Genomic DNA, 24,506 nt, shown 5'->3' on the forward strand with positions numbered 1-24,506 from the left:
ATCTGGCAAAACGTTTGACTTCGCAGTTACTAGGTGATGAAAGCAGAATTAGTTCGATTTATTGCTACATTTAATAACAACTCGATATTTCACACTGGCATCCAAACGCAGGCAAAGCTACGCACTTCTCCGGCCACCCCATATTACTAACGTTAACTCCTCACTCCCACACATGCACCATATTGCCACATTTCCCAACATCTTTCACCGAAAGTGTGCAAGTTTTCTTTGGAACTTTAGCTCTCAAAGGTGCACACCGACGCCTTTGAAAGCAAAGGGAAACAAGCCAACTGGACCATGATTGTAGCAGTGTGACTACGAGTGCTGCATCACAGCTGTTACGCACCAGCTTACTGTTAGCCTACGCGCTGTGAGCTCAATATGCGCGCGCCTCCATCTATAAAATTTAATAACCCTTTTTGTTCCACGAACAATGTCGAATCCAACAGCATTGTCCTTCGGTGCGTGCTAATCGTTTACAATGATGATTAAGTTTACATGCAATTCTCCGGGCAGCTCTAAGCTGTTTCCACATTGTAAGGTCTCCTGTGCAAATATCAGAGATACTGGCTATGTGTATGTGTGTTCTGCTAGGAGAACAAGACTGTGTCAATGTTAACGAATGCCTTTCCCAGCCCTGTAACCACGGTTATAAATGCTTGGACACAATCGGATCCTTTTCGTGCGTATGCAACGATGATACCCCGTTGAGCAATGGAACGCACTGCTTTCGTACGTGTTTACTCCAATGTTTTACTGTCTCGCTCTTTTTCTTTGTCGCTGGGTACAAAACCAGTGTAATTTTACCATGTGCGGTTTATCCACCGTCCGCGGAGGGGTCAATTTGCAAAGAGCGGAATACACAGGCAGAAGAACGAGCAGTTGCCGTTTCATAACTCTGAGTTTCACGAACTAAATCGATCATCAGACGCTCCAGTGTAATTTTGTTTAACATTGTGATCTACATCACAAGTATGCAACTGTGATCTCGTTTTGGGTTGTTCAATATTGCTTAGTATAATTGGCAGATGGTGGACGTAGCAAACCTAAAGCCTAAACACTCTCCATAGTACACGTAAAACGTGTGTGCATGGTCCACTGCGCTATGAAGGACCTGATTGTTGGCCACGATCATTTCAGTGGCCATGCTTCAAGCAACATTCATTTTGATAATGCACATGCACTAAGCGTCCCCTTGTAAAATAATAGCAAAACCATGCTTTTCAACTCCCATCTCCCACTGCTCTATTTCCGTGCAGGGCTACCTTCAAACACAGGACATTCGGATACAGCGACCGAAGCTCTAACCTCTTTGACCATGATTGCAATGTATGCGAGTCTAGGGGTTGTGTACATCGCAGTGTGCATACTCGGCGTGCTTCTGTGCAAGTCTCGTCGGGACAGGAAACTCACCCTTCTGAAAGCATCCCTGACTTCAGGCCATGATAAACGATCAAGTCAGGAGGACTACTCCAGGCACATCGTCCAAGGCAACTGTGGGGCGAGTACCGGCGTGGCCGAGTTACCGGCTACAACAGAGCTTCCAATGGGCCCGATCTTCTCGTCAAACGATTGCGATGGTTGTGATGCTGTGTATGAGTGCCCGGAGGAGATGGACAACATGGTCGACAATGACGCCTATGGTGTTAGGGAGGGCTGAACATGCCTACTCACTACTCTCCAGATCAAGAGAAGATCTGGCAGGTGACTTGCTATACGCGTAGTTGACGTAGTGCTGTTCACCCTCCATTTGATGTGCCATATCCCATCCAATGATAGTCCCGAATCGTCAGTAATTTGGATAAATTCCCAGATAACCCTTTCATAGAATACCTGTGTATACACTTTCAACGTACTGCCTTATTACAAAATAGGACGGGACGTTACAAATCCATAACCCATGCACTTCAAAACGCTTCATTTAATAATATCACCTCCTTTGCCTCTTTCTGTTGCAGATGCGTTGTACTGGTGCATAAACCAAACCTGTTGTATTTTTCCTACTTAACCCTTTACCTTCTGTGTGTACATGAAGCGACCGAATTTGGTCGATGGACATGCATGCACTAAAACAATCGTAACTCGATCACTTCTTGACGGAATCTCAAAACTAAATAGGTAGGAAGAAGCCGAAGAGCCCAGCTGTTCATTGCAACAAACTAGACAGATCCGCAAAGGAATGAAACCTTAGGCTAAGGCTGTACTTCGCAACGTATCCGCTTCGGCTTTAGTATATTATTATTAGTATTATTATTTGAGGGATTCCCCAAAGGCCGGAGCCTTAATCAAGGGGGTCTCCGAGAATAAATATACGTGTACAATGCGTGTACAATAGGGTGCATTTCTCAAAAGGAAGAAAATATTAAGATAAAAAGAGATTAATTTGAAGAGGTTAATTAAGAAGTCTGAGTAGAAGAAAGCGAAAAGGGAACTGGTAAAGAAGGGGGGTAATCAGGAAGTGAGAAAACCTCGAGGATGGAATCTATACCTTTGGATATGGGACGTAACGAGCCGGCTAAACACACCACGGGTTTCAGATATCCTAATCTCGGTAGGCAGGGAGTTACTGAATCTGATATTGGAAACCAACTGTCCATGAGCGATCACTGCCATCCGTCTGTTACTGTTCGAACACCAGTTAGTGCGATCTCTATCATGTGTTAGCTTGCCTGCGGCTCACGGCCGCGTTGCGTTGAGCTGGAAACGGCTAGCTCGATGAGCTTTGAACAAATATTCACGTGGTCATGGAAGCCAAATGCCTTGTGATCACTCTTCGCACGCGGTTTCGCAGCAACGCACCCGTATATTTTGGCATCAGGTAACCGATGCATGAGGTCAAAATCCGAAAAATCATATCCACAACAGCACAGCAGCATGTTGTCCGCTTAGTTTGTCGTTGATGCTGAACATCAATTGCTTCAAAAGACAGTCCGCTCCCGGCGCCCCTGGTGAAATTATTCCTTGGATAGTTTGGCCACTCTGTGGAAACACCAATATTTGGGAGCATTTCCTCTTGCAATCTCTTCGAATTCTCCTGGAGTAAAAAAGAGCAGCCTGCAGCGGACGAGCGATACAGCTATCACGGTGAGTACAAACGCTTTGTGACATCATGGAGGCATGACGTAGGTGTCTTCCCATTTTTTACTGCATCTCACAGCAGTGATAAAGCCTCTTTTCAGGCAAAAGAAACACAATGGATGAAAATTCAATGCAAATGCAAACCCAGAAAGCAGAAAAGGAAACAAATTTAACCCAAAGGTGTCTTCCGTTGATTTCCAACCAGGATTCTTGAATGAAATTATGTCATCGTTTTGCGCGATGTAGCCGATGAATGTTTTTTTTAATTTATAGCAATTTGTAAACCAAAACGACCAGAATTGCCCTATTAATAGGTGCATGACAAATTCATTTTCGTCATTTAATTAAACTGGAGCTACAAATGAATAATACATTTTTACGTATATTGTAATGACTACTGCCCTCCGACGCACTGACCTAGACTTACCCCAATCCTCTTTGGTGGTACCCCTTTACCTGAGGAAACCAGCATACCACTGCTGCTTGGAGTTCGATTTGACTCCAAATTGTCATTCGCTAGTCGCCGCAGGACCGTGACCATACGCGCCCAGCAGAGCCTGGGCATTACGAGCGGGCTACATGTCATTCAAAAGCCAGCTGGTCGAACGACTGTCTATAAGGCATTCTAGAGGCCCCTGAAGAAGTATGCCCCACTTGCGCGGAAGTGCGCGCCAGCCAGCCACATCCAACGCCTGGATAATTTTCAACGACGCGCACTGCGGATCATTGGCCCTGGTGCAATTCTCCCCAGTCAGCTGTCCCCACGACTGTTGCTGCTCTCTTGTGCATGTACAAATTGCATTTCATCATGGGTCCTCCTCAGCTACTTGATGTATTGCAACCCTAGGAATGAGCACAATAATGCCACTACCCACGCCTATCAACTGTCAGACACGCAATAACATTTCCTTCTTCTTTTTTTCGTCTTCTCATTAACGGCTTTTTTCTTTTACCTCAAATAAAAAAAGTTAATTATCGTGTCCATTCCCGAAGGGAACTCACGACGGCCGCTAACATCCGGTAAACCCTATCGGAAGATGCAGCGCCTAACGGTGGGGGTGAGTGGATAACTCTCACAACCACTGGCACAAGTGCTGAGAACGACCCCATTAGTTGCATCCATGTACCCCTTGTGCCTGGCCACAAGTTCCCAGTTGACTGTGGGTAGCAGCACTGCTGGAAAAACCGCTCCCAGGCAGGACTTGAACCAGGTACCTCTCGTATCTCAATCATGGTCTTTGACCAACCCACTGTGCCTGCAACGGTACCTCAAATGGTCTTTTACATTCTCATTGTGTATTAAAATTTGTGGGTTCAGCAATAAAGGATTATGATACATACCGGTAACCCCAAAGGGTTATGTACTCTTGATGTCGGTGAGTGGTACTACAACAAGTTCATCAACAATCGCCTGCTACTTTCCTCATAATTTAGCAGGCCCGTGCATGTCTACAGGATCCCTGACTATCCAGCGTAGAGATGCCACTGCAGCTAGCCCCATACAGTGAAGATATAAGCCAATTAATTGTTAGGGGGCTCTTGTATTTTGCAAACATTCCGTGCATTACGGTTAAATGGTCCACTCGAGGTAGTCACTCACTAGCCGAATCACTATTGAAGGATGAACCGACCAACATAGCAAGGTATTGCTACATCATGTAGCCTTGCTAGTCAACTAGTGCAGAAATCTACTTCTTAATGACAACGCACAGCCTGAACCATGTGTCGGACAAGAGCGGTAACTACTATGTGGAACGGTAGCTTATTCACGCAAAGTGGAAGCCAATGCGGTGCGGTCTGGCAACGACTCATCCACATCCATTGCACAAATCTAAACAATGCACAGAAATATTGCCTTTGAACACTCACGCACAATGGGATGAAGTGTAAGGTTGCAACTACATGTACGCGAAGATAAGTACATGTATTGCCAAATTAATACATGTACTATCAACCAGATTGAAGCTTATCATTCGGTAAAAGAACCCACCTTATCAGGTTCAGTTGATGTAACCACCTGCTCTGCCAATGATGCCATCCATGATCAATACCTCGCGACAGTAAATGCGATCTGCTACGTTTGAAATGCCCTTGAATTGGGGCATGCCAGGTAAAGTCTCCGAAAAGCGAGTAGCTTTTTCTTTTCTTTTTTTTCTTCCTTTTTTTACTAAGGCCACAGCTTCCAATCATGACATGCAAAGCAGCGGTGCAGCTTCTATTGAGCGAATCCTCCAAAACTGCTTAATGAACGCCTTGTCTTTTTAAGCAGAAGCGTGCTTGCTGGAGAGTGCTCCTTTGCTTGTGATTCCACCGAAGACGCAACAACCAAGACTTGTTCGAAGGCCTTAGGTTTTGGAGCCGTCCCATCCCGGACAGCGGACTGAGAGGACCAGGTAGGTCTACGTGTTGGTGGTTTGTGTCCAATGGAATACTGAACATTTTCTGAAATTTGCTCAAAATGCTAGGTATTAGGGCAAATAACCATGGTAGATGAGCAGAAGATTGACGGGCCGATAAGCAGTTTGGATTTTGATTATGTGTCCCAATGCCGCTCTGTGTTTGAAAAATTATGGCATTGTCGAATATACCTACCGGTAATTATATTAACACTCAATCTGCGGACAGCATGCTGTTTCGTTCTTTGTGAACTCATCAGTGCAGCACAGAGGAAATGAGACCGAACCTGATAGCAATGAAAATAAAAGTTTCCACTCAGGCCCGAACGTACCTTGCCAGAGTGCTCAAACTGACAAGTCAGATTATGACAAATTATAATAACAAGTAGTAGAATTAGTAGTATTTTTTTGTTTTACTAGGGAAGTCCCAACAGGCTACTGCCTTTTTACTTGGAACCCTAGGTGTAGTCTAACCATGTTACTGAAGAGTGCAAGAGAGTGGGCCTGTCGACAGTCAGCTGGAAGAAAGTACCAACTGCCTGCCGCCAGAAAAGAAATAGAGCGCATGCCATACTGCGTATAAACAAGTGGGAGAACTAAGGCTCTCTGTGCCTTTCCTTGGGTGCATGCCTGGTGACCAGGTGAAGTAGCCCGAAGCTGCTAAAAGAGAGGCGAACTTGTATCAAAGTGTCGCCAAGAGAATAATTACAGCTAATACGTACAGCTGTACTACCTTCGGAACTTCAATCCATCCACAGGCACCACCGAATCAAGTGGCAGACAACTAGCTCCAATTCCTGTCACTTGAAATGTTATTCACGCCATGATACAATATTTCACAACTTCTGTCATTTACACCTTTCCTTTGGCTGTATATAAACCAGTATCCAAATTTTGCAATAATACTTGAAGTAATAATAATAATAAAACATTGCCTGTAAAATGGAAAGAGTTACTGAGTACAGTTATCCAGTATCCATATCCATTATTTATAATAAAAATAATATGCTGCATATATAAAACTTTCTCATGATCTGTGTCATCATCTAATACTTGTATTAGCGATAATGATGTTGATACTCTTGTACTTCACAGATGGCTTCTAGTGGAGTGATGTGGGTATGCCTGATGGTTATGGTCACCGTGGAGTTCAACAATGCGACAACAACATGTTCATTGTACTGCACATGTAGTGGGGAATCAATGTCGTGCAGCAATCTTCCGAACTTCAGCTCCATTCCTGATCCCCTGCCTCGCAGCGTGAAATATTTGTAAGCTATAGTTTGTAGTGCCGTACATTAACTTTAAACAATTTTTCGTCTTCTTGCCATGAAACGGAGAACACCCTCAGTTTCAAATGGAGTGCCAGGTTACGCATCAAAGGAGGCAAATTTGCCTCGGGGTGACGCAACTTTAAGTATATATAGACCACAATATAAACAACAAAATCACCAGGCAACTGGTCTAGTAATTTGTGGCTACCAACACCAAGAGATACATCCGACAGCCAGTAGTCACAATCTTTCGAAAAACGTGTTTTCCTACCCAGCTGCTCATCTCGTCCGTTAAGGAATAGTCACCTGTGCTTTTGCCTGGTGACAATTAAAAAAACCTGAGGGCAGATATAGGAGAGAAGGACCTTGGGTACATCATACAATCGCTTAGGTACAAAGGCTCCCTGAGTATGCTGCAGGTGTAGCGTAGAGGTGTCAAGGCAGAAAAAGGAGAACAGGAAATCAGCGCTTCTCTCAGGTTCAAATTTGTGTGAGCGGATGACAGAACAGAACAACAAGGTTTGTTGCTTGTTTGCTGCGACTTGAAGTTTCATGCTCTCGCAATCATCAGGCAACATCCCCCGTGAGCGGATGACGTAATATTCTTACCTTGTAGGTGTGCTAAGTTATATGTATTGTTATTACAAGTTCCTAGAATATGAATGCCTAGAGAGACGAAACTAAAATGTGGAGACTCAAGCTCAAGAAAAAACATGAAGAGTGAAAACAGCTAAAATTACAGCTGGTGAGCATGCATGCATCCAATCAGTATTATAGCGTACGCATGACATCACAACATGTGTGCGCGTGCATGCAGCACAAAGACAGGAGCGCGAGCGTAGTATGCATATACATCACACGCGCCCTCGAGATTATACTGGATAACGAGAACAGTACGATCTAACAAGAGAAATCAAATAAATAAATACGAGACTGCAAGAATACGAAAAGCAGTAGAAATACAACAGAAATCAAACATATGACTGGGGAAGAAATGTCCAAACGGTCCGTAGCACGGCGGTTGCGAGTGCTCCGATGTGGAGCTACAGGAGCCGGTGGATCAGCAGGTAGATTGGCAGGCACAGTACCATCAGGAGTAGCAGACACAAAGGGAATGAACGGGCGGAGAAAACGTCAGTTACGCAAGTACACTCTTCACGTAATAATCAAGGTGACGACCAACACTAACGATAACACCACGCTTGCACCACAGCTTCGACCTGGGGTCCTGTACGTCCACATAGGTGCCGACACGGAGCTCGGACAACGGGCGAGCAGAGACATCGAATTGAGCCGGAACAGAAGATTCACATAATGGGACTGGCCAATACCCATGACGTGCAACAAGCTTTGTGAAGTAGTGGCCACTGATGCTGGCAATGACGCCTCTTGGTGGTTGCATCGGATGAGCAGGGCGTTGAATCTGGTCATTCACCTTCGTGAAGTCGACTGTCAATCGCTTCCCAGACGTGCCATTTTTGCCTACAATCACAACCGGGTGACACCATGCGGTCGGTGTGGAAAACTGGTTCAGTAATGTCATCCTTCACCATTCCGTCCAGCTGGTCCTTGATGTGGTCACGAAAGGCAAAGGGGACTTGCGGCGCATGATGCGTGCAAGCTGGCTTAGCATCGGCTTGGAGCTCAATATCCATTGGTGAGCGAGAGATGAGTTTCAAATGGCCATCATCGAACACGTCTGCAAATTCTTGCAGGAGTTCATCACGGATCTCGTCAGCAGTACGGTCTGGCGCTGGTTGAATTTCAAGTCGGGAAACGTTAGGCCAGTCAGCTGGAAGCAGACCATGCGCAAGCAAAGAAGTCCGAAACAACTGAGCATCAGACAGATCAGGGAAGACATGGATCGTCGTGTCTTAGCTCCAATGGCGAGAGAGGAGTGAACCTGCTCAGCAGATTCAAGACTTTGACAATTTACACCAGTCACTACATCATAATCGGTGGCAAGATTATCGGGGAATCCGCCAAGCAATTCCAAATGCTGTAAACCGGTGGCATCCACATCACTACCGGTGTCGGGGATCCAGTCGATCGGTGCACCAGTGGTCTCCGCATTCAGGGTGGCATGGACAGTCACGGTCCCTTGGTTGCCTGACGATGCTTGCTGCAACTTCAGTTGGCCGATCTTGTCATTACGGTGCGCAGACTGCGATTTCCTTGGGCACATATTTTCAAAATGTCCCGACGCCTTGCAGCCATTACATGTCTTGCCTGCAGCAGGACAGTAAGACTTGGTGTTAGCGCTGTGACCACAGTTCATACACTTCTTGGGTGGCTGGGCTGTTGCGGTTCTGTCACTGAACTGAGACTTTTGCTTCTGGTAAGAAGACTTTTTCGCAACAGCGGCCTTAAAGGAGCCGGAAGTCGGCATTCCATCGTTGGTCTGCTTGGCGGCTTCCTCCGCACAACAAATCTTGGCCGCGCTGGAAAGGGTCAAGTTCTGCTCGGAAAGCAGCTTGTACCGTGTGTCATCGTCCAGGTCACCGACAACGATCCGGTCAAGAAGGAGCTCTTCGTTAGCTATTACTAGGATCTTGGGGCAGTCAGTACACATACGCCCAGCGCACGTGGGAAAAACACGTAGTTCCACAGAGTCACAGGCGCTAAACAATTCTTTCAGACAAGTAAAAAAACTGTCGAAGGACTTGCCTTTATGTTGACGCCTATTGTAGAAATCGATGCGGTCCAGCAGGGGGTTCCGTTTTCGACGAATGTACTTTTTGATGGCAGCAATCACTGCTTGCACTTAAGAGAGCATGTCTGAGAATACCAAAGTATGTGTGCAAGTGGATCTCTTCGATTTCGCTCAAAATTTGCATGTAGGTTGCCTTTGGGGTGTGGATCGACTGTGCAAAGCCCTTGAAAAAGTTTCTGAAGGGAACCTTGAAATTTGCATACCCCTCAAAAATGGCCGAAATATCACATTATTTATGGGTCTAGAAACGAGTCACGCCACAGCGTATACGAACAAGCTATGAACAAAACTACATCAAGCCAACATTGCCTCACCTTAGAAGAGTTCCTGGAGCAGTACCGCTTAGCCACGCCAGCATCCCAGAAGACGAGGTCCATCACCCCCTGACGCCACAAATGATCGTCTTGAAAATAGCCAATTTACAAGCGCTGGCAAAACAGCCAGCTACGTCCTCAATTGGCCAGAACTATACACCGGCAGATAGTAGAACACCTCTTCTAGCGCTGAGGACATGTCCCCCATCTTCCTTTTGGGGTTTTCTTGAAATAAACATTTTTGAATTTTTCCACTCGACCATGCTGAAATACGGCCAAAGTCATACCTGCGCAGGAAAGCTCGCCCCGTCGCGACGTCTCCTCAGCAATTTCTACTCCAACACTACTCCCAAGGCCGCAGAACAAAGTGTAGTTTTGACTCTGACAAGGAAAAGCAGCGGTGATCACTTGTCACTCCAAACGACAAGCTTCTCCTTGCGCCACCAATAATTTTTTGTGCGACTGTTGATGCAAAAGTGACTGAAGGCCTGAGCGCAGTTTTTGAATTTTATTGCAAGATGCACGGTGAAATCACGTGCCTTGTGACGCAAGAATGCCAAGTCGCATGGCCCACGGCTCACGAGATTTCAGAGTCACCTTCGTCAAGTGCGCTTGTTACTCGCCTTGAACGCCCGTTGGTCTGGAAGTCATCCCACTTGTGTTGTTACTGCGCTCAAGAACACGCTGGTAGTGTTGTAGGCCTACGAACCGGGACTTTCCCTGACCATGTAGGTCGAAGACCAGTGAAATGATGATGAAATCACATTCTTTATGACGTAAGAAATCTCTCATGCAGTTCACGCGACAAGTGCGTGCAGTCAGTGCTACTCGCGTGCCAGTCAACACAGGGACCGAGCTAGCCGCTTTTGTCGAGCATCGACATGAAAACAAGGGACTTTTACTGTTGGACTATGTTCGGGATTGCAGGAGGTAAGTGTGAAAGACGAATAACTCTCCATGCTGTACGGGGCATATTTCAACGGCTTGCTGCCATTGCAACACTCCTAGGACAGTTTGTTGGGGTACTCAGCAGTTCAAGCAGGAAATGAAGCTCATCTTACCTCTGCCATCATGGTCTGTTCCGAGTAGCGTTCCAGGCACTTTCACGATCGTTGGCCGCGTATCGTGATGCAGGAAGCGTCATCCTACGTCACAGAGCACGCGATCTCACCGTGCATCTTGCAATAAAATTCAAAAACTACGCTCAGGCCTTCAGTCACTTTTGCATCAACAGTCGCACAAAAAATTATTGGTGGCGCAAGGAGAAGCTTGTCGTTTGGAGTGACAAGTGATCACCGCTGCTTTTCCTTGTCAGAGTCAACACTATACTTTGTTCTGCGGCCTTGGGAGTAGTGTTGGAGTAGAAATTGCTGAGGAGACGTCGCGGAGGGGCGAGCTTTCCTGCGCAGGTATGACTTTGGCCGTATTTCAGCATGGTCGAGTGGAAAAATTCAAAAAAGTTTATTTCAAGAAAACCCCAAAAGGAAGATGGGGGACATGTCCTCAGCGCTAGAAGAGGTGTTCTACTATCTGCCGGTGTATAGTTCTGGCCAATTGAGGACGTAGCTGGCTGTTTTGCCAGCGCTTGTAAATTGGCTATTTTCAAGACGATCATTTGTGGCGTCAGGGGGTGATGGACCTCGTCTTCTGGGATGCTGGCGTGGCTAAGCGGTACTGCTCCAGGAACTCTTCTAAGGTGAGGCAATGTTGGCTTGATGTAGTTTTGTTCATAGCTTGTTCGTATACGCTGTGGCGTGACTCGTTTCTAGACCCATAAATAATGTGATATTTCGGCCATTTTTGAGGGGTATGCAAATTTCAAGGTTCCCTTCAGAAACTTTTTCAAGGGCTTTGCACAGTCGATCCACACCCCAAAGGCAACCTACCTGCAAATTTTGAGCGAAATCGGAGAGATCCACTTGCACACATACTTTGGTATTCTCAGACATGCTCTCTTAAGCACTGGTATCTAGAGGAATGACTTCTTCCCTCAGGCACCTACGAAGTTCCTCGTCAAGCGCCTGTCGCACGGCGCTAACTTGTGTCCGTGTGGCCTGGATTGTCAGTTTTTGGCAAGGGACGTAGTCGTCCCACGCTTCCTCCCAAGCGGGGAGGTCGTTAAGCGTGGCAGAGGCCAGCAATATCGAACGCTCCACTGATATTGGCTTGCCTGTAGACGACGGTTGAGTGTTCTGATTCCGGAGTAACGCTGTCAGTCGGGCCTCGTGACCATCAGCAGCTTTCATTTGTTGCTGCGTCAAGGTCATGAGAGCCAGTACATCTGGGCTCAAGGCAGGTTGGGCAGCACCGTCCAGGGTACTTCCAGCATCACTTATGACGAACTAAAAGAAACGAAGTACTCAACTACAAAAAAATTCAACTAGCCTAGGCCGATCACAACCGGGTGAGCTAAAGCACGGTAAGAAATGTTCACTGCGCCATGATTATGAATCTAAAGACTGCTTATAGATTCTGATTCTGATTATTATTGCTACTACCTAGAATATGAATGACAAGAGAGACGAAACTAAATGTGGAGACTCAAGCTCAAGATCTACAAGAAGACTGAAAACAGCTCAAATCACAGCTGGTGGGCGTGCATGCATGTAATCAGTTTTATAGCGTACGCATGACATCAGAATATGTGTGCGCGTGCATGCAGCACAAAGACAGGAGTGCGAGCGTAGTATGCATATACAACACAGCTCTGTTCTCGTGTGTCCCATCCTATCAGGAATGTACAAACCTCCAATTTGGGATCCCTCATTGATCAAATGTTCCCAACGGTCGAATCTATGTAAGTGATCAAATACTACATTCTTATATGCACTTTATTTTCTTCCAGTTTGACCTCACTGCGGAGTCTTTGAAAATAGTAGGAGTCATTCCACAAAGTCGTTTCCTGGTTCTTTCCATATTCCGAAAATAGTCACTACAGAACACGGAGGCTCCACTGCAGCCAATTTTTTTTTTTTTTTTTTTTTACTACAAAGCACTGGCCAGCAACATAAAAGGGGAGGTAGACAAAAGTGGACAAGCGAACTTTGACAACACAGAGGAGCGTGGCATGCGTGCCGATGAGGTAGGTCAACCTCCCCCGACCTAGTGGTCTCCGGTTCAACAGTTGGTCTACGCATCAGGAAGGGGAAATGGACAGAGAAAGGGAGAATGAGCATGAGGAGCTTCCCAGGAGAGGAAGAGTGAGAGAGAGAGAGAGAGAGAGAGAGAGAGAGAGAGAGAGAGAGAGACAGAAAATGATAATAATAGAGACAACCGGTTATTCTCAGTGCTGGTGGACTTCAGTGGCCCATAGCCAATTGGTCTGGCGGAGGTGATGGTAGGCCTTGGTCTTGAATGTCGGCAATTTCTTGAGAGTTGGGCGTTCGGCGAGGATTGGGGCAGGCAGTGTGTTCCAGCTCTCCAGGACAAAGTATGGGAAGGAGCGGCGGATGAACTCTGGACTGGAGGCTGGCAGAGGAGTTGCGAGTTGGAAAGAGTGGCCACCGAGGGACTGGCGTTGCCGGCGCGTCCGGGGTGCAGCGTTAACTCTTGCTGGGGGAGGTACCATGTTGGTAAGCAGAGCTGGACCTGGTATGCATTGCAGCTTATACAGGTAGCACAGCCCGTAAACATGCCTTCGGATTGCCAGGCTGGGGAGCAATGAGGGGCCAATAACCTTCATGGCTCGACGCTGGACCAGGTCCAGCTGATGGAGGTGACAATGTGCCGCACTTGCCCAGACGAGAGGGGCGTACTCCATTATAGGCCGTACAAATCCTTTGTACACAGTTAGGCGCCCTGCACTGTCCAGGATCCGAGATGCCTTTCGGAGCAGGCCGAGTCGCTGGTTGGCTCTAACGGCAAGGGAACGGATGTGGGCCCGGAAGGAGAGAGTACTGTCAAATAACACTCCTAGCAGCTTGAGCTGAGGGCTCTCAGGCACCTGCATGCCATCAAATGTGAGCTGTGGGACATCCAGGGATGGTCTGTGGCGGTCAAGGAGTATTGCCTGAGATTTTGATGGCTCGAACTTTATCTTCCATTGGGCACCCCAAGTCTGCAGGCGGTCAATAGATGCTTGGAGGCTATTGCAAGCAGCAGCGATGGTATCTGGGTTTCTGATTAGGGCATAGAGTGTTGTATCGTCCGCGTAGACAGCTAGACTGGAGCCTGGGGCTAAACACTGTTCTGCATCGTTTACATATAACAGGAAAAGAGTGGGACCTAGGAGGCTACCCTGGGGCACTCCAGCCTTGATCGGGAACAGTGGGGAGGACTGACCGCCAACAACTACAGTCAGTTTTCGGTCATGGAGATACGACCTTAGCCAAGCCAGGAGTTGGCCGTGGATGCCACATTGCTGTGCCTTCGCAAGGACACCTGGGTGGGAAACCTTGTCGAATGCCCCGGCAATATCAACTGCCAGGGCATGCACAAGACCGCCGCCAGCCAGGGTAGTGGCCCAGGAATGCTGGAGAGCCGTCAGTAGGTCACTTGTGGCCAGTCCACGTCGGAAGCCAAACTGGGACGAGGAGAAGAGTTGATGGGTTTCCAGGTGGTTCACAAGCTGCCGATTGATGATACCTTCCATGATCTTAGAGATGATCGTCAGGAGAGATATAGGCCGGTAGTTCTTCATCATGGATTTGGGTCCTTTCTTGTGCACTGGAACGACACGGGCAATTTTCCATGATTGGGGCTGGACTCCATTTGCAAAACACAGGCGAAACAATCTAGCCAGAGGATGTGCTAGTTCAGCTGCACACTCCTTGAGTACTCGTCCTGGGATCTCATCTGGACCAGTGGATTTGGATGTGTTGAGACGCTTCAGGCACTGTTGGACTTCAGAGACGCGGAAGCGGACGCGCTGCAGGCCCGGAGTGGTAGTGCAGGGTGTTGCTGGTAACTCAGCATTGTCGATGTCATTATCCCCAAGGCTACATTTTTCAGCAAAGAATCTAGCAAGGCACTCGCTCTTGGCTTTCGATGTACTGTGCTCGTGCCCGTCAGCATCAGTGAGTGTTGGCACGTCTGTAGTCCTACCCAGACCGGCGGCGCGCTTGACATTCCTCCACCAGTCCTTGTCTCTCATGGAACCACGTGTGAGACGCTCTCGGACTGTCTGCTCTTCAGCTTGTTGTGCACGATGTTGGGTTGTAATAGATTGAGTGACAGTTGTCATGAACGACTGCTTCAGGCATTCGCTGGGCCCCTGGTGACGCCAGGCCTTCCACGCTTTCTCTTTGGCACGTTGAGCCTCAGTGCATTCTGGTGTCCACCAGCTCGGATCGGACGGCCTTGTTTCCAGCATCTTGTGGGGAATAAACTGCAGCATCCCAGACACGATGTGCCTAGTAACAAGGCTGCATGCTTCCTCTGGGTCCTCCGGAAACTCAGCTGCCCAGGCAATGCGACGGTAGTGGGCACGCAGTCTGTTCCAGTCGGCTTGGCCATATCGCCACACACGTCTCCGTGTGCTGGGCTCATTTTCAAGCGGGGCTTGAGCGAGCACAGCGTGGACAACACAATGGTCTGACCTTCCTATCGGCGGCGAGATACCGGTGGTCACAGTACCAGTGAAGTCAGAGAGCACTAAGTCCAGGGTGTTGAGACCTCGGGTTGGTTCTTGGACATGCTGCATGAGGCTGTGGGCAGCGCTTAGTTCCTCCATGTACTCCCCTGCACGGGTGGTCTTAGAGCTGCCGAGCCAAGCCGTGTTGTGGACATTGAAGTCTCCGACCAGCATGGTGTGGGTGCCGTGTTTTCTGACGCTATCCAGGATGCCATCGAGGTGCTCAAGTGTTGAGATATCAGTCTCTGAGGCGGATCCTGGCCTGTATACAGCACCCAGCACTATCTTACCATGATGGGCAGACTGCACTGTGAGCCAAGTTACTTCGTGAACAGATGAGTCATACTGATCTAGATGATGGTACGCCAATGGGCTGCGTACCCAGATTGCTATGCCACCACCATGTTCAGTCCTGTCACGCCGGAGTGGGCCGGAGTACCCTGGGATGGCTGACTCATGAAGGGAGAATTTCTCTGCGGTGATCTTGGTTTCAGTAACAACAGCGATATCAGCTTTGGAGGATACAAGCGCGTGTTGAAACTCTCCAAATTTGGACATGATTCCACCAGCATTTGTAAGGAGGATTTTCATTGTTGCTTGCTTGCAGTATCTGCGCTGCTGCTTTTGTTGTTGCTTGCAGTATCTGCGCTGTTGCTTTTGTTGTTGCTTGCAGTATCTGCGCTGTTGCTTTTGTTGTTGCTTGCAGTATCTGCGCTGCTGCTTTTGTTGCTACCTGCGCTTTGCAGTGGATTGGGCAGGGATGGGGATGTCTCTGGCGTGTCAGTTGGTGGGCAGCCAGGCTGAGCTGACCCTGGTACTGTCTTGTGAGTGTCGGATGTGTGGAAGGTCCACCTCCTGCAATAAAGTGGCCTTGGCCAGAAGTTGGCAGCCAGCAGGATATGCAGGGAGCTGGCATCCACAAACGCTCTTGCAGACATGCAGCCGCTAGCATTGACATGCATGCTACAGGTGTGGAGCACTACTGGTGTGTCGGAGTTGACGGCCCTGCTACGCAAATCAACAAATTCGCGTAACCGGTCTTCAGTTGTCTCCCTGCTGAGGTTACCAACATATACGGCAGCTCTCTTCGCTCTGTGGGGCTCATCTGCAATTAGTTTCCATGCATCGTCGGAGATGGGCTGCAACACCTTTGTGCTCTTGTTGCGCTTTCGCCTCCGTGGCTGCTGAAAACCGTCATCCGCGTCACTCTCGCTCACGCTGTCCACATTGTGGCCAGGGCTGGCTGCTGGGCGAGCATCATTTTCAGTACGGGGCGCATCGGATGCTGGACCTTGGTTCAGCGCGCTGCTGTAGCTGGTAGATCTGCTCGTACTCGCACTCATGCTACACTGCCTGCAGGCTGTGCGGGGGTCAGTACGGGTACGGTCAGGGTTCGTAGTACGTCCTGGCTGGCATGGCTGAGGAGCTTTCGCCGCGGCAATGGCGGATTCTTTGAGAGAAGCTACCTCCTCCTTCAGCTCAGATACTTGTCTGGATAGCACATCGAACCTATTGTTCAGGCGATCCTCGCGATCGGCGGCCTCGGAGACAAGTGCGGCCAGACTTTTTAGCACTGCCGATACATCCGACTCGATACTAGGCAGGGAGCCCAACATTTTCGTCTCAGATTCAGTCAAGGCTGATACACGAGAGTTAGTTCTCGTGGTAGCTCCGGGCATGGCAAGTTTCCGACACTACTCTACTTCTATCTGCTATTTCTAATCACTGATCTAGTCTACTTCCAGTCCGGCCTGATGCCGGCTGGGCTGCAAAAAAGGGAAAAAAAGGAGAGCCCGAAAAACGCGTGCCTCACTTTTCAAAATCCCCGACGGTTTGGGTCTGGAGGGTTGTTGTTGTTTGGCTCTATTTAGAGTGGAGGTCCAAAACAGGCTTAAACCTAATGATGAGGGTCATTGTCAATATCCCTATATATGCCTCCCTTAATGAGCTCAGGAGGAGCGAAACAGGTGTCTGGAGGGTCATTGTCAATATCAATCTATATACCGGAATTGACCTCGCCGTGGTCATGTTGATGTGAGTGCAGAGTTTAGAATTTGCAGCGTCAACGACCTTTGTATAGTGGTGGTGACTGGTCATAATTATATAACCACTACAGGGTTCAATATTATCGTCTTGATTGTTTAGCCATATTATACAGGTACCTTTCATGGGATGTACCATTTACAGAGGAGTCTCACATCATCTTTAGTCTCACCGCTGCTTCAACCGCTCGTTGTGACTCCTACTTACAGTATTTCGCATGCCACGTATTGCTGACGCTCTGGGACTAAAGGGCTTATTGGGAAAGCTAAGACTCGCTGACAGCCTTGTCCAAAATCCAAAACCCAGATGTTTGAGATTTAAAGAGGGTTTTTGATCCTCAATTCGGCCCAAATCGGTCTTTCAAACCGGTAATCCGTATAACTTCTCTCGAGGTTCAACGTGAACAATTTTTACTATTATTAGAGCAATATCCATAGCCTGCACAGTCATGGCTGCCAACATCCCCATCCGAGGCAGCGCTGCAACGCGTCAAGGTAGCAGTGTACAAGTACCTCCTCGAGCAAACTTGTGGGACTGCTGTCGACGTGCACACCGCAGACTAGCGTACTACCTGATGGCCTAACTCTTTCTTCTTTCTTTCTTTTTTATCCCCCCCCCCCCCCCTGGTGCGCGTTGTGTGCAAGGATACCCAGACCTCTGGTCGGAGGAGTCCACAACACCCCAACTACACAGCCCCACCTACACAGCTGCGCTAGTGGATACCAGTAGTCAGCCCCGACTCAATAGTTGTTTATTCTGTCAACCCAAAACGTCTGTGCTCTAGTCGTTTCCTCGTTCTCCCTGCGTGCAACTTTGTTATCTTTCTTGTTCTTATTTTGTCTCGAGCCGGGTTTGTGTTCTTTGTAGAAGAAAAATAACATCCAGTGGTCATGCCTCTTTAAAGGGGAAGTTAGGCCTAAAATCAAAATTTCACCAGTTGTAGTCTTCGGGGTGCTGGGTCAAATAGTCTTGGACTCTTGGTCGGAGGAAGCTGAGACGCTCCCTTCCTCCTGTATTCCCAATCGAGCTCGCGCACTTCCACCGCAACTGGGTAACTGCGCCCTACTAGATGGGGATTTGTATGCAAAATGTCACTACAGTCCATTCATTGGAAACTGGCACCCTAACTTTTTGGTGTCTCCCTCACATACATGTGGTGCCCCAGCACTGCGTGTGGATGCTGCAGACCTATGTCCCTCGACTACCCACCGCCATCTAGGAATCACCCTGGATCCCCGCCTGTCTTTCCAGACCCACATCAATAGTGTCACCTCCAACTTTCGTCGTCGCGTTGTTCTGCTATCCTACATGTCACCCAATCTGACCCCTGCTCTCATTGCCCGCCTCTACAAAGGATACGTCCGTCCCTCCATTGAGTATGCTTCACCTCTGTGGAATAACAAACTGACCGCAGGAAATATTGACACTTTGGAGCGATTGCAAGCACGCGTGGCCAGGCAGTATTTACACCGTCGGAAAGTGCCCATTCCTCATGGCATGGAGAACGTGTTTGAAGCTGCTGAATGGGAAAGTCTTGCGTGGCGGCGGCATATACATTGCCTCAAACTGTTTTACCATTTCACCCGCCAATACCCGGAAACCCTCAATAATCTCAACATAGTTCTATCCAAGAGTGCACGACGTCCCCACTTTTACCTCCTGCCCACTCACACTGGTCCCTGTTTCCGATCCACTCTACTACATTCCATGATCACCACGTGGAACTCCCTGCCTACCGAGATTAGGATATCTGAAACCCGTGGTGTATTTAGCCGGCACGTTAAGTCCCATTTCCACAGGTATAAATTCCATCCTCGAGGTTTTCTCACTTCCTGATTACCCCCCCTCTTTACCAGTACCCTTTTCGCTTGCTTCTACTCAGACTTCTTATTTAACCTCTTCACATTAATCTTTTTTATCGTAATATTTTCCTTCTTTTAAGAATTGCACCCTATTGCACACGCATTGTACACGTATATTTATTCTCGGAGACCCCCTTGATTTAGGCTTCGGCCTTTGGGGAATCCCTCAAATAATAATAATAATGTAGTTGTAGATGTCGTGAAAACAACAGTACATCCTGCATTGGGTGACGCGTGCAATTACTCCTAGCCACATTTGAGGCCAGAAAAGTCCAAGAACAGGGAAATAGAAATTCAGGCAGGTTTACGAAATTGGGGCAGGTATGCCATGGAAAGATGTATGGAGAAGCAGATCCCAAACCCTTATTTGGGAGATTTAAAGTGGGTTTTTGATCCTCAATTCGGCCCAAATTGGACTTTCAAAAGCCAGCGGGACAGTTTCCGATGAATGGACTGTAAAAGCGCCATTTAGTTCTTATAAGCATAGATGATCGCGATTAGCCCATAAGCTGTAGTCTTTTGGATGCAGAGCCGACTAATTTTAGTCCGAGAAGGCTGCGATGTATCATTCCTCCTTTACTCCCAATCGAACATGGTTGAACAAGCGGTCACGTGCTCCTGTGTGCCCAAGTCACCTGGTCACCGCGCCAGCAAGCTACAACTTTCACACCAACGTTCAACTGGAGTTCAACTCGAGTGACAGGAGCGTGTCCAAACAAGGTCAAACAGGCTGTAAGTTGTACCCTGCTGGCTCTAGGCTAGGCAAGGTGACTGGTGTACGCAGGAGCACGTGACCGCTTGTTCAACCATGTTAGATTGAGAATAAAGGAGGAACGCTGCATCGCAGCATTCTCGGACCAAAACCAGTCGACTCAGCGTCTAAAAGACTACAATATATGGGCCAATCGCGGTCATCCACGCTTTTATAAGAACGAAATGGCGCTTTTAGTGACATTTGCGTACAAATCCCCATCTAGTAGGGCACAGTCACCCAGTTTCGGTGGTAGTGCGCGAGTTCGATTGGGAATAAAAGAAGAATGGAGCGTCTCAGCTTCCTCGGACCAAGACCATTCGACTTTAACATGCTTCGTGTAAATGTATGCGGAGTTTTGCGGACTTCCCGTCACTATCTTGTCTCCGGATACCTGATGAAGGCTGATTCACTCGCATCTTCTGCTTCATTTATTGTATCAGTGTGTGAAAGGACTTTGAAGAAGACAAGTTCGGATGATGTGATGCCCTGATTTCCACCCTGCTTTTCATTGAAAACACTTTCTGCATGACCTCCGAACCCTTTAGCATGCAGATCAGCAGCACTGATCAGGTGCGTTGTTCACAATAGTGAAGATTACATACTAGAACTGTGGTACAATCGTGTAGTTATGCTCCTACCTCCGAAAGAATGCCACATTCTGCTCCAAATTGTCAACAACCAAATTATGCCAATAATAATGCCGGCATAATGCGCCGGTGCTTTGTATAGAGGCGACTTGTTCTAAATTTATTATTGTTGTGTGCGTTGTTGTAGCGCTCCCTTTGAGTCCCAAACGTCAGTCCTTTTTAGGCTCATATTTTGAAGCACCACCCAGAGTTTCCATACGTGATGAAAGAAATCATTAATAATAATTATTATGCATACCGGTAGTTGATTTAAACCCAAAGGAAACATACCTGCAATTGTTGAGGGAATATGGGAAGACCGCCTAGCCTACACACTAGCCAGAAGAGCTGTGCCAGATGAAATGATGCTGGACATTTTGGTTTCAATTTCACTTTTTGTTTATATTCCTTTTTGGTATGTGCCGCAGATACTTGCGATGGTGCAATGTCACATCCATCTCCCGTGATGCATTCAAGAACACTCCTGATCTGCGGTTTTTGTAAGTTCAATTTGCCACCATGACGATATTAATGAGGAAAGTATTTTAAAAGAAGAAGCAGTGAGTGTACAATGTGTTTTCTGTTATAATCATGTTTAGTTATTCACGGGTGATCTCTTGCACGGCTAGAGATTTCCTTAAGTGTTTATTTGAATTCGGATAGCTCAACAGTACAGAAGTACAACTACAAAGAGTACCGAATAGAAGTCCCGGAGAACGGAAAACCAAAAAGAAAAAGAAGAAGAAAAACACAAAACAGCAACATCAATTTACTGATTATGCACATTGCTTGAAAGCAAATCTCAAATTGGCAATTTGGCTAAAAGACAGCTTAACACTTGAAAGAGTTAAGTTGTTAATAGCCAATTTGACGCGGAAATCTGCGATAGTAGTTCAGGACTTCTGGTCGTCTGGTAAATAATTCCAAACAAGAGCCGATTTACTTGAAAAGGACAGAAAGCCAGACATAGATCTATAGCGATTGATACTCATGTTATGAGTTGTTGAGCCGCGAGTAGTTCGAGTAGACGTACAGATGGGAAAGAGGGACTACAAGAAAACAGCCGGCTTAATACAGTAACAGTGGAAAATAAATACAAGGAACAAAAATACTGAGAAAGTACCCGACGGGCGATAATTTCAACAGAATAATTGTCAAAATAAATTTTCTGCCCGCGTGAACGACTTGCCGAAAACAAATGTGTCCAGCAACCAGGAACTTTTTAATGTTTTTGATCTTTTCGATGTAGCCCAATCAGCTTCAGCCATGTTAAGTTAACCATGAACTTCAGTGTCAGACCTAGTGAAATGTCAGACCGGACTCGGCCCAAATTGTCCTAAATTGAGGTTAAACATATCAGATCTTTCCAACATACCTGTAGTCTGTTGAAGGTTACGTAATTACGTGCCAGTTCTAACAATGTCAGAGGTGTGTGCATCCTGGTTGGACCAGACGATACTTTTTGTCAGTAGTAGGGCTCTTCGCATCGAATACACCCAGACGCTCGACTTTAGACCAGACCATTCCTGAACCTGCAGATCGCATCGATTTTCGACTGTCCAAATAAATCAGCCTCTGAAGCCGCCTGGTCGCTCATTGACATATTTCTGGAGGCGAGTTGCTCGTCAGACTCCCTTGACAGCGAAGCCAAGATCTAGTCCAGCCCCGAGAACTGACAGCGCTGGATCGTTTACAGTCAGTTTTTATCGAATGGTTCCTAAATCCCTAATGTACATGATATATGCGTGGCAAGAAAGAGGGAAAGCAAACAAATCGACCGAACAACCCTGGAACCGAAAGGTGACGTCAGGGGCGTAGATCTACACAGGATCCAGAATGAAGGGGGGGGGGAGGGGGGGTGCTCCAACCCTTTCCCAAAGAACCGAATAATGCATTATCACTCTGCATGGGATGCATGGATGGTTGATATCTTTAGTTTTAGTGCGCTATTTACCATGATTTACCAAGCGGAGGAAAAATGTAGGACCTGTTCTGTAGGATTGAGCAAACGTGAGGCCTTGAAGTACCCGATCCCAAACAACTGATAAATCGAATACGGTATTTTATAGAAGAAGAAAGAGGACCAACGAACTACAATTTACGCTTTAATGTCCACTAATAGCACCAGTTACTAAACAATCAGCTCATGCGATAACATTGCACGACACTGACCAACGCTACTGACGTTCTACAACTAACTGGCTAACATCTCTTGCACATCTTGGATGAGCACTCAGCTTTCCTACTAGGAAGGTTCTAAGTTATAGAAATACCATAACGAGGGGAAGATTAGCGAAAACAAGATAAGTACGAGCTGAAAGTCTCAGCTGCGAAGGACGTTGGCGGATTTTCATGTATATTGATGACGATACGGAAGCGGAAAGGTGGTTCTTGACCAGGGAGTTGTACGACTCCTTGTTCTTGACCTGCCCGGTACGCGAACCCCGTCCAATTTTTATTTTATTTTTGTTTGATGACGATACTGACAAAACCATTGGACAATACGGTCAAACCACGATTCAAGGACGCAAAACAACATTCCACACAATTTGCGTGGCACAAATGATGCGAAGATCACGAAAAGGGGGCAGCTATGAAACCGAACGCCTCAGTAAAACAGCACCGTACTTCGACTATGCCAATTTAGATCTACAATAAGCAGCGGTAAAAAGCAGCAATTTCACGCGACGATCCTTTAGCTATAGATATAGACGGCTTGTCAGTTGTGCAGGAATGGACTCGGATGGAGAGCCAAGGATTATATTAAAGAGTTTATAGCCAGTTAGTTGTAGAACGTCAGTACCGTCGGTCAGTGTCGTGCAATATTATGGCATGAGCTGATTGTTTCGCAACTCGTGCTGCTAGTGGATGCTTGAGTAAATTGTAGTTCGTTGGTTCGTTTTTCCATCTATACATTAATCCTTGGCTCTCCATTCGAGTCCATGGGAGATTTATATAAATTAATGAGTTCCAGAACGAGGCAAGCCTATAGAGGAAGGATGGCGGCAACTGCGGGAGATGGTGAAGCTAACATGGCTAAGTAGTGATTGAAATCGATAGAATACATGATGAAAATGCGCTACAGAAACGATTTGACGACGCCAATGGCGCGATTCCTAGTCAAACAGATAATTCAGAACACTCTTGGATGTTGTCCAAGTAGGAAACTGTCGGGTCTTATACAAGAGCTAGGATCGCGCTGAAGTAGTTTGCAGTCGGTCCAATGTGCAGAATTGCGTAGACGAGACGGCAAAGAGCCAAACAGGGACAGCATACTCCAGGGAGAGTCTTTTTTGAAACGCTCTTTCCGCTGCGAAGAGAAGGAGTCCACACTTCACTCCATGGATGGCACAAAGCCTGCTCCAGAGTGCAGCAAATTGACATAGGTCGGGCCTCGAGGTGCAAGATATACTTCCAAACTTTCGTTTCAACGCCATTTCGCAGACCTTTCTCGCACAACTCTGGATTTCTGAATCTCTGTAGAGAAAAGTCCATCTCGCGTTATTTGACTCGCGCGTTGGAAAACAACGCTAGTGACACGCAGCACCCGTCGAAGTAAGGAGTTTACGCCAAATGTGACGTGAAATTGTCCATCACGTCAGAAATATCATGCAACTTATGGAAGCTCGGAGAATGAGCCTGTACGTAAAATTTAAATCTTCGTCTATGTTTATACTATCACACGGCGAGGAGACAATAATTTAATAACCGCAATCAATAGAACTAGCTGAACCGACATTTGTGTACTTTATTCATGTAATGTAAAAACGGTGGAGACGATGTGCAATAAAACGATGAAAATATGAAGAAATGGTGTAGGAAAAAAAATGGATTCAAACAAGTTTTCGTACAACACTCATCAGGAATCGTCGTT

General features: G+C 47.1%; 2 protein-coding genes across 2 annotated transcripts in view; both read left to right on the top strand.

Moving 5' to 3' along the window:
• The window catches only part of LOC135827853 (adhesion G protein-coupled receptor E1-like), a 35,278-nt gene extending 33,276 nt beyond the window's left edge, over positions 1 to 2,002 (top strand). The window contains exons 8-9 of the mRNA XM_065340284.1: positions 595 to 732; positions 1,260 to 2,002. Of these exons, the coding sequence (XP_065196356.1) occupies positions 595 to 732; positions 1,260 to 1,660 (539 nt within the window). The 3' untranslated portion in view covers positions 1,661 to 2,002. The remainder of the gene's footprint in view (positions 1 to 594; positions 733 to 1,259) is intronic.
• A 3,309-nt stretch (positions 2,003 to 5,311) lies between these two features.
• The window catches only part of LOC135827854 (slit homolog 1 protein-like), a 48,620-nt gene continuing 29,425 nt past the window's right edge, over positions 5,312 to 24,506 (top strand). The window contains exons 1-4 of the mRNA XM_065340285.1: positions 5,312 to 5,471; positions 6,570 to 6,745; positions 12,510 to 12,572; positions 21,061 to 21,132. Coding sequence (XP_065196357.1) covers positions 6,570 to 6,745; positions 12,510 to 12,572; positions 21,061 to 21,132 — 311 coding nt within the window. The 5' untranslated portion in view covers positions 5,312 to 5,471. The remainder of the gene's footprint in view (positions 5,472 to 6,569; positions 6,746 to 12,509; positions 12,573 to 21,060; positions 21,133 to 24,506) is intronic.

The sequence above is a fragment of the Sycon ciliatum genome, chromosome 12, assembly GCF_964019385.1.
Source record: "Sycon ciliatum chromosome 12, ocSycCili1.1, whole genome shotgun sequence".
NCBI lineage: Eukaryota > Metazoa > Porifera > Calcarea > Leucosolenida > Sycettidae > Sycon > Sycon ciliatum.